The following is a 10,638-nucleotide window of genomic DNA, read 5'->3' as shown; positions in this document are numbered from 1 at the left end:
CGCTTCATAACATTCTTTGTGTTCACGTTTACCTCTATTTACACTTATGTTCACTTTCTTATGCAATGCATAGTTCTAAAAAAAATCGTTATGGATACGAAAATGATGAAAACAGAATTCAGAAAAAAACAAAAGACAGCATCTACCAGCCAAACACATTCCACAAAGCCTATTTCTGGTGCATTTGATATGATATTTAGAGTTTTAAGCAATTCAAACGATTTGGTGAAGAGTTCATCTCGGATATCATCTGACATATCTACTTCAAGTGAGTTTTTATCTATTATTTGTTTTACTCAATAGTTTTGTACTTTGAATTATTTTTAAATTGTGTTGTCTTTTTTGTTTATATACATAGATGAAATTCTTAGAGATGTCAGCAACTCTGGTTGTTTCTCTATACGGTCAAACACACCTAAATCTCAACAGTGTATGTGAACTATGTTTTATTTAAAAAATCATTTTAGGAATTGTCTTATATGTTATATGTTATGATATTGTTTGTCTTCATATAGCATTATCAAGCTCATTAAAAGAAAACACGCCACCTATAAAGAGACCTTTGCAATGCTCACCATCTTATGACGAAACAGGTTACATATATCTCAACTACCATTTTTCATTTCTTGCTTTTATATATAGTAATTAGCTTATATGTTTATACATTCAATGCTAACATATATTATATTTCCAGGTATTAGGTTTGGTAACATCATATCTGAAACTCAATTTTCACGGCCTAAAATTGCAAAACATAATACAACAATTCCTGATCTAAACCGTGCAAGCAACGTTAGTAATGATATTGGTGTTATCCAATCTCATGGCAAACTAATAGGAATGAAACCACTACCTCTAATATTACCTATGCAACATGCCGATATGTTTTTAGCAAATCTCGAACAAATCCTAATTCACGGAAGCTAAATTCTGGTATTGCTAAATCTCTACCTTTACAGCCAAGTAAGAATAATTCCATTTATTAATAGTAGAATGGATTGATAACATTTTATCTATAAAAATTATTAACTCATTGTTTGTTTTTCAATTTTATTATCAGATGGTATCCTTTCATCAAATGATACTAATGTATCTGAATGTACAACCTCAAATACAACCTATGCAATGCCACCATCTGTTGTTAGTAAGTCTCGAACAACTCCTGTTTCACAACCCCAACATTCCGGTCTTCCTAAACAAGTACATAGTGGTCCGAGTAAGATTACTGAATTGTATTTATATCTAAACGATGTATCTGATTTAATATATAACATTCCTTTTGATTCAATATTCTTTGGTTATATGTTTTCACCAGAGAAATTAAACAAGAATACATCAAGCTCAGACACAGTTGATGGAATAGAGAAGTCATGTATCCTTCTCTTTATTAGTAATTCATTTTTTTCCTATTACTTTTAATTTTTATTATCCTTGAATACATATTAGTGTAATCTTAACTCTGAATCTAAGTCATTATGTGGTGGAACTCTTCTGTTGACAAAATCATTGCTAGAGAAAGACTAGAGAAACTATCTAAATCTTTGTTCGAGAGACAGCGAAAGACCAGACACAACAGGAAACGTTTAATGAAAGGGGTTAAGTTTAACGAAAGTCCTCATGGAACTGATACTATAGCAGAAGATTATGATCATGAACGTAAACCTGTGCTATTGGAAAATGGTTACGTCTCTAATTTTACACATTTATATTGATACTTTTTCTGTTATATTAATAACTGTATTAATTGTTTAATTATCTCGAATGTTATATTACCTCAGGATATTATGATGAAGGTGATCCGATGTATGAATGCACGCACTGCAAAGCAAGGATGTGGTTTAATGAACGAATTCAGAAAAAGAAGAAGAGTGCAACATATATATTTACTATATGTTGTTTGCAGGGAAAAGTTAAGCTACCCTTACTTAACCAACCTCCTCCATTTTTGATATATCTCTTCTCGAGTGATGATGAAATTTGTCGCCATTTTCGTGAGAATATCAGAGCTTACAACATGATGTTTTCTTTTACATCTATTGGTGGAAAGATAAATTACGATATAAACAAGGGTTGTGGTCCACCCGTATTCCAACTACATGGTGAAAATTATCATTTAATTGGTTCTTTGATTCCTCAAAGGAAAGAGAAACCAAAGTTCTGTCAGCTGTATATCCATGATACAGCTAATGAGATAACAAACAAAGAGAAATCAATCAGGTATGCACTGTACGCACTGTTTTAATATCCATTAACATTAGTGTTTACTAATGGTTAATATGTTTATCATACATTACTTCTAATTATGCACTTTCTTACTATTTCAGCAAGAATGTCTCTAGCTCGACCAAGTTAAGGCCGGCGTTAATTGAATGTCTCATGAAGATGTTAAACTTTTGTAATCCAATGGTGAAAGCTTTCCGTTCTTACAAAGACAGATACAATATTCAACAACCAGAAGACAATGTCAAGTTAGTTCTCATTGCTAACAGGAATAAAGATGCTAGAACACATAACATGCCAACTTCCACAGAAGTCGCAGCCTTGATTCCTGGGGATTTTCAAGAAGGAATGGATATACGAGATATTGTATTAGAGACTAAACATGGAAACCTCAGAAGAATTAGTGAACTATATGTGGGTTATCTAGCTCTTCAGTATCCATTATTATTTCCATATGGTGAGGATGGATTCACTGTTGGTATTGAAGACGGTTTTGATGATGGCAACAAACGGAAACGGAAAACTATAAGCATGCGAGAATTCTATGCTTATAGAATTCAAGATAGGTTCATGGAATCTCAGTCAGTCATTCGGTCTAAACGATTGTATCAGAAGTTTCTGGTTGATGTGTTTACTATGATAGAGTCTAGCCGACTTCGATATTTCAGGAACAATCAGAAGAAGCTTCGTTCAGACAAGTATATGAATCTGGTTGAGGCTGAAAAGGAAGGAACCTCTAGTTTATCCAACAGAGGTAAGAGGATTTTGATACCTGCATCATTTACCGGTGGTTCACGCTATATGAACAATAACTATTTGGATGCAATGGCCATTTGTAAGCACTTTGGATTTCCTGATCTTTTTTATAACTTTCTCCTGCAATCCAAACTGGACTGAGATAATTAGATATACAAAGAAGCAAAATTTGAATCCTGAAGATAGACTAGATATCTTCTGCAAGATATTCAAAATTAAGCTAGACAGCCTCATGAGTGATCTCACTGAAAATAACATTTTCAGAAAAAGTGTTTGTGGTATGTTAAGTTTACATTCTTAATATTTTTATTTATAATTTGATTAAAATTGTTATAGTAATCCATATTTGGTTGTTTTATATTAACAGGTATGTATACTAGGACTTCCACATGCACATATCCTACTATGGATGGCAGAAAAAAGAAAATTGTCTACTACTGAATCTATTGATAAAGTTATTTCTGCTGAGATTCCTGACAAAGATACTGATCCGGTTTTGTATGAAGTAGTGAAGCAGAACATGATACATGGACCTTGCGGAGTGATTAACAAAAGTAGTCCATGTATGGTAAATGGGAAGTGTTCTAAGCAGTTTCCAAAGAAATATTGTGAAAGAACTACCATTGACAACAGAGGGTTTCCACATTATATGAGAAGGAAGACTGAAGCATTTGTTGAGAAGAATGGACTACAAATTGACAACAGTTTTGGTGTGCCTTAATAGAGAGCTATCGTTGCGATATAGAGCTCACATCAATGTTGAATGGTGTACTCAGGCAAGGTCAATCAAATTCCTTTTCAAATGTATCAACAAAGGACCTGATCGTGTTCTAGCTACTATTGAACATGATGTAAATCAAAGTGCAGAATCTGTAGCATGCGCAAATGTAGATGAAAACGGCGAGGATAATACTGATGAAATTAAGGAGTACTTCGATTGCAGGTAATATTTAATTGGATATAGATTGTATGCATGTTTTATAAGTTGTAAAAGTTTTGATCACAAACTAAATATCTACTGATTTCTTTGTATGTAGATATGTTTCTGCATGCGAAGCTACATGGTGTTTGCTGGCATTTCTAATCCATTTTAGGACGACTCTAGTGGAGAAACTCTATTTTCATCTTGAAAACGAGCAATCAGTACTTTTTGATGATGATGATCCAGTTGAAACTGTTCTAAATCGCAGGTCCGTACAGAGCTCAACGTTTTTAGCATTTTTTGAAGCTTGCAATAAGTATCCAGAAGCTGAAAACCTAACATATGCTGAGTTTCCTACAATGTTTGTTTACGATCGTACAAATATTGAATGGAAACCAAGGCAAGAGAAGAATAGGTTAGCAGTTGGTAGAATAACCTATGTACCTCTGAAATGTGGCCAATTGTACTACCTTCGTGTTTTACTCAACCGACACAAATGTCCTAAGGGGTTTGATGATTTGAAGACAGTTGATGGTGTTTTACATCCTACATACAAAGATGCGTGTTATGCATTGGGTTTCCTAGATGATGATAGAGAATATATAGATGGGATTAATGAAGCAAGCATGTGGGGTTCTGGTGACTTCCTTCGAAAACTGTTCTGCGTTATGCTATTGACTGATAGCCTAATTAATCCATTTGGAGTTTGGGAAGAAACTTGGAATTTGCTATCTGATGATATTCTTTACAGAAGAATATTATTTGAAAACAATCCAGGTATTTCTTTTATTTTGAAAAAATGGTCTCTAACTATATATCTTATGTATACCATAATACTTTATGCAACTATGAAGTATTGGATTTATATAAATATGCTGTGATCATTTTGCAGAACTGGACCTCTCTGATGAACAGCTAAAAAATTACACATTAGATGCAATTGAAACTATACTGCGAAGCAATGGTGGTTCTCTTTCAAATTATGATGGTTAGCCTTTGCCAGAGGGTGATTACAACACAGCTGGTATCAATAGGTTAATATACGATGAAAGAAACTATGATAGAGAGGAAATGAAGGCTATCATAGAACGAATGGTTCCTGGTTTAACTGACGAGCAGATGAATGTCTACACAGAGATCATGGAAGCTGTCACAGAAGATAAAGGGAAAATATTTTTCTTATATGGGTTCGGTGGTACTGGAAACACTCATTTATGGAAACTACTGTCTGCTGCTGTTCGTGCTAGAGATGAAATTGTTTTGAATGTTGCAAGTAGTGGAATAGCATCTCTGTTATTGCCTGGTGGTAGAACCGCACATTCCCGTTTCGGTATACCAATAAATCCAGATGATGACAATACTTGCAATATTCAACCTGGAACAGACTTAGGGAACTTAGTTGCTGAGTCATCTCTTATCATATGGGACGAGGCACCTATGATGAGTAAATATTGTTTTGAAAGTTTGGATCGTACTATGCGCGATATTATTAAGCGTCATAAGGAAAAACCATTTGGAGGAAAAGTTGTTGTGTTTGGTGGTGATTTTAGACAAATTTTGCCTGTTATCAGTGGTGGAGGAAGGGAAGACATTGTTATGGCTTCTATTAATTCGTCATATTTATGGGATGATTGCAAGGTGCTCAAGCTTACAAAAAACATGAGGCTTTTGGCTAATCTTGATGAAACCGTAGCAGAGGAAATCAAATCATTTTCAGAATGGATTCTTAAAGTTGGCGATGGTAAAATTAATCTACCAAACACAAGAGAAGTTATGATTGACATTCCTGATGAACTTCTACTAAAAGAATATGATGATCCCATTAAATCTATTGTCGAGAAAGTTTATGGTTTAAGTTTTGAAGAGCAAACCGATCCTCACTTTTACCAGGAAAGGGCTATTTTGTGTCCGACGAATGACGATGTATGCCTCATCAACGAGTACATGCTTTCTATGTTGACAGGTAAACACAATTACCATTTTTTATCGTTTACTTCATTTAGTTTTTAAGTTTTTTATTATATTGATATACTGTACTGATATATCTATAAAGTTTTATTATCAAGGTGAGGAGAAGACTTATCTAAGTTCTGATTCTATAGATCCATCTGATACATCTAACCAGGATAGCAGAGTATATACTCCTGATTTCTTGAATAATATAAAGTTGTCTGGTCTTCCTAATCATTCTTTTGAGATTAAGAGTAAGAACACCAGTTATGCTATTAAGGAATATAGATCCAAAGGCTGGTTTGTGCAATGGGACAAGGCTACAAATCACCCAATTAGCTGATCATATCATCGAAGCTATTGTTTTGACTCGTGACACTCATGGTCAGAAAGTTTATATTCCAAGGTTGAATGTCGCACCTCCCGAAGGAAAATTTCCATCCAGAATGCGAAGAAGACAATTTCCTTTGGTTATTGCCTTTGCTATGACCATAAATAAAAGTCAAGGTCAGACACTTTCAAGCGTCGGTCTATATCTGCCAAAACCTGTTTTCTCTCATGGGCAGCTATATGTTGCTCTATCTAGAATAAAATCAAAGGATGGGTTAAAGGTTCTTATTATTGACAAAGATGGTAAACCTCAGAAACAGACAATGAACGTTGTATTCAAAGAAGTGTTCCAGAAGATATAGTTTCAACATTACAGGTAAGTTATAACTTATAATAATGTTTACGTTTGATTTTTTAATTAACGTGTATGATGAATTTGTAATGTATTCAGGAAGTTGGAAGAAAAGCTATTGATGTCGTGTTGGAGCAAATGATTCATGATATGTTTGGTTTATAGCAATATGTTGGTCTACTATTTGATATTTATGTATTATTGCCCACCAGTATAGATACATTAGTTTTTTTTTATATGCAAAATTGATTTATGACAATCTCAACAGCTTATATTATAATTTGATAAAGTTTGACATATAAGTTTTTTTATATACATTTGTCTACAATTAAATACTAATTGGAATCATTCATATTTGTAGATTACAAATAATTCCTTATATGTACTGATGTCTTGCCTAACCAATACCCTCCTCACTTAATTACAGTCTGCTTTTCACCTCCAAGCAAGTAGAAATTATTCAAGTTATACAAGTTCATTAGAGTTGACATTCAATCAAATAAAGTTATTGATCTTATTAACTTATTAGTGTGTAGCGTTGATTTAATGATATAATGATATGCATGGATCTTTTAGATTATACAATATATTTCACGTAGATATCGAACAACTATATCCCGAATATCTAGGCAGTTACCTTTTCCATAATATTCCATATAGTTAAACGAAAACCCTATCACAAAGGTGTCACTTTATATAAAGAGTATACCGTGTTATATTTTTAACGTTTTGCCTTACTATAATTCTTATATGCTTTATAGTCATGAGTTGTATTTTCGATTATATATCTGATTTAGATCCGTTTACTACTGATTGGAAAATTAGAGTTAAAATTTTTCAGAAGTGGAAACAATATACTCCACATAGGGGAACTACTCTCAATATGAAACTATATGACGAAGAGGTAATCATAATGATATCCTTGCTTTCGTTTTCTGTATTTTACTTATTTACTACATTAAGAAACACGTTTAGTGTTTGTTTTGCAGGGCCATACAATTTATGCTACAGTTTATAGAAAATACATTCAATTCTTCGAAAATAGTATTGTAGAAAATTTGTGGGTTACAATAGAAGATTTCACTCTTATTCCTATTCATGATGAAGACATTACCACAACTTCCAACTTTATTATTCAGTTCATAATTTCTACTGTTGTTACTCCTATCAGATATGTGGAAGGTATTTCAAACCCCTTTATTGTAATCATACTGTAATACTATTGGTTAGTTCATTTTAGATTAATTAAATATCATTAATCTATTAATTCAATTTGTAAAACGAGTCTACAAGGAATTAGATGTATCAGCCATTAAAGATTTATTAGGTATTGTACGTACAAATTTTCAGAAATTGTTTAGGGCTTATTATATTAACATTTTGCCTTTACTCACTACATTTTATCATTTTACAGGATTTATAATCAATGCAACTGAGAATAATCGAGTACAACCACATCTCAACATACAACATTCAGTTTCGTCATAATAAGAAAATAATTTATTTCTATTATTATTTATAATCAGTTGTAGTCCATTTTCTCGAAATAAACAATGTTATCAGATTTATTGATTACTGAAATGTTTTATCAAGCAGTTAGATTTTTAATCTGACAGTTTATATATTCCTTTGTTATAATTATCATTTACAATCTTTAGAGTATTCTATTATATTTTCTAATATGGACTTACCATATTCCATCATGCATAATTTTTTAATTATTGTATGTAATTGTTTTTGAATTATTTGAGTCTTCCCATATGACGAACCTTACTACTTTTCAAATTATATTTGAATAATCATATCCAGTATTTGTATGACATATGAAACTTTCCTATATTAATATCACAAATTTAGTCTAATAATTTATTGAGACATTAAAATGATATATATTACCTTAATTCCTGCGTTATATATATACGCTATATATATTCGAGATTTCTTAATATAACGCATTGTTGCGTATACAGATTATCAATAAATACTCTCTACAACTTTTGTAGTTGATTTGAAAACACAATGACATAAATCTGTTTTCCTTTTATGTCTTCAATACATATTGACTAGTTGTGTAAGTAACTTTATCGATATATAAATATATTTTGATTATATATGGGCATAATTTGATGTAAATAAATATCATACAATAATGGAAATTAAAAAAATATCTAAACACATTAATATTTCCGAGACCACAGATTTCTTACCCTTTTCTTATTCAAACCTTCAGTTACTATTTTCCAGAAAATCAAAAGCTCTCTGGAATACCCTTCAATGGAAGACTATGATTTCATTATAGATCTGCATTCTGACCAGACAAACTGGACTATAAGATGCAAAGTTTTGAAGAAATGACATGTAAAACATCCAAGGGAACGTCCATCGTTACAATTTATGTTGATGGACGAAGAGGTACTTATTTTAATGTTCTCTTATATTGTTCTATTTTTGTTATATTACATTGAGATATTGGTTTGTATTTTCTAAATTATCTTATATATTCAGGGTGAAACTATTCAAGCTTATCTATATACTACTGATTTAATCAAAGCTTTCGACAAGACAATTGAAGAAGGAGAATGGATAAGTATTTCAGAATTTGTGGTTTTTGATGAAACATCAGATGAACCAAATTCTCCTATTGGTAGTTGTATCAGGTTTTTAAATAACACTGAAGTGGATCACATAGATCCTATCGAATTTGATACTGCACAGGGTTTTGTTTCTTTTTCTGATGTGCTTGGTGGCAAAACAGAGCCTGGTCTTCCTATCGGTATAGTTTTGCCTATTATTATAAATCTTATATTTCATTACTATCTATATTAATTAAGAAACTGACTACATAGCATATAAATTGTAATTTGATTTTCATCTTCAGATATTCTCGGGTTTGTTATCAAAATTGATCCACTGGACACGGTGAATGATGATTCATACCCTGAAAGACATGATAAGAAGACTGCCAGTATATCTTTCACTATCAAGGATCATAAGTAAGTTTCCAATGTTTTTTTGGTTGGTGTATTTGTTAATGAGTCAATAAACAGTTTATTTGTTAAATAATATGTTGTTGTAATCGATATGTAGAGGGCTATTGTTATCGTGTGTTGCATTAGGACCACATGCAATTGATTTCAATGACAAGATCTTCAGTGAAAATCAATTAGCATTTGTTGTTATGTTAACCGACTGGTCTGTTAAACAAAGAGAAGGTTAGTATAAATTACATTATTAATATTGATTGATTATTGATTTCTTTATTGTGATATCTATCAAATAACATTTATATTATTGTCATAGCTGGATACTATATTCAGTCTAGAGGAGGGATTTCTAGAATCGAGTTTCATCCTGATTGTCCACGAGCCAAAACTTTGGTTAGAAGGTAAACTATTATATGCACCTTATTTAAACATAATCAAATATTTGGTTTGATATGTTTGCTTACAATAATTGATTTATTTGGAGGTTTTGGAACACCCCGAATAAACTTACAAATGTCATTGATTTGGGTTGTAATAATGATGAGGCAAGTCCATCTTCCGTGAAGCCTAGAAACTGATCGAAAATCATATTTGATATTTCAATATGTTTGATTATTTACTTTTTTATAAATGTCTTTGTTTCTTTCTTTGTATCTGACATGAATTTACTTATGGGATGTTTGAACTTTGCTTTTTATTGAATTTACTATTGAGTTTATGATGTAACAAAAATGCTTTTCATTATGATTCTGTTGTCAATATTTATATTAACTTAATAATCTGAAATTTACCTTTTTAATACATGCTTTATAAATATGAATTCAATAATCTGAAATTTACATGTTAAATGTTAATAAAACTATATATATACGGTTATGTTCTTTTGCAAAATCGTAATCATAATATAACAATAATGCATGTTTTTGTCAAATATTTATTTTATAGTAAATGTAACCAATTAATTTCATATCGTTTGGTAGTTGGATTATTGTTGAATACATAATTTTAGGACCTGTGCATGCAAAGTGAAAATAACTTGATTTGATCGATATCTGATTTCAGCTTTTCATTTACTGCTATTTTCGTTCAAAATATTTTTGCATGTATAGATTCACGTCTCATAA

At 31.6% G+C, this 10,638-nt stretch overlaps 2 protein-coding genes across 2 annotated transcripts; both read left to right on the top strand.

The window, feature by feature from the left end:
- Nucleotides 1-1,475: 1,475 nt before the first annotated feature.
- LOC112086172 lies at nucleotides 1,476-6,191 on the top strand. The gene is made up of 10 exons (XM_024154914.1): nucleotides 1,476-1,680; nucleotides 1,779-1,836; nucleotides 2,140-2,217; nucleotides 2,325-2,974; nucleotides 3,241-3,254; nucleotides 3,344-3,544; nucleotides 3,753-3,919; nucleotides 4,014-4,675; nucleotides 4,902-5,861; nucleotides 5,965-6,191. Exons 1-10 carry the CDS (start codon nucleotides 1,476-1,478, stop codon nucleotides 6,189-6,191), a joined length of 3,222 nt encoding a protein of 1,073 aa, XP_024010682.1.
- Nucleotides 6,192-8,930: 2,739 nt separating this feature from the next.
- Nucleotides 8,931-10,092, top strand: LOC112086156. Its single transcript, XM_024154913.1, has 6 exons — nucleotides 8,931-8,942; nucleotides 9,036-9,303; nucleotides 9,409-9,523; nucleotides 9,618-9,742; nucleotides 9,831-9,915; nucleotides 9,999-10,092. The coding sequence occupies exons 1-6, from the start codon at nucleotides 8,931-8,933 to the stop codon at nucleotides 10,090-10,092; spliced, it is 699 nt and encodes a 232-aa protein (XP_024010681.1).
- Nucleotides 10,093-10,638: the final 546 nt, after the last annotated feature.

The sequence above is a fragment of the Eutrema salsugineum genome, unplaced genomic scaffold (genome assembly GCF_000478725.1).
Source record: "Eutrema salsugineum unplaced genomic scaffold, Eutsalg1_0 scaffold_9, whole genome shotgun sequence".
NCBI lineage: Eukaryota > Viridiplantae > Streptophyta > Magnoliopsida > Brassicales > Brassicaceae > Eutrema > Eutrema salsugineum.
The sequence above is the reverse complement of the archived record's forward strand: the minus strand, read 5'-3'. Positions and strand labels throughout refer to the sequence as shown.

Bases quoted from the DNA above. Each gene is read 5' to 3' on its own strand.
- LOC112086156 (XM_024154913.1), top strand. The intron at 9,524-9,617 runs GTAAGTTTCCAA...ATCGATATGTAG, and splicing joins TTCACTATCAAGGATCATAA to AGGGCTATTGTTATCGTGTG. The intron at 9,916-9,998 runs GTAAACTATTAT...ATTTATTTGGAG, and splicing joins GCCAAAACTTTGGTTAGAAG to GTTTTGGAACACCCCGAATA.
- LOC112086172 (XM_024154914.1), top strand. From the start codon at position 1,476: ATGTGGTGGAACTCTTCTGTTGACAAAATCATTGCTAGAGAAAGACTA. The intron at 2,218-2,324 runs GTATGCACTGTA...TTACTATTTCAG, and splicing joins AACAAAGAGAAATCAATCAG to CAAGAATGTCTCTAGCTCGA. The intron at 3,920-4,013 runs GTAATATTTAAT...CTTTGTATGTAG, and splicing joins AAGGAGTACTTCGATTGCAG to ATATGTTTCTGCATGCGAAG.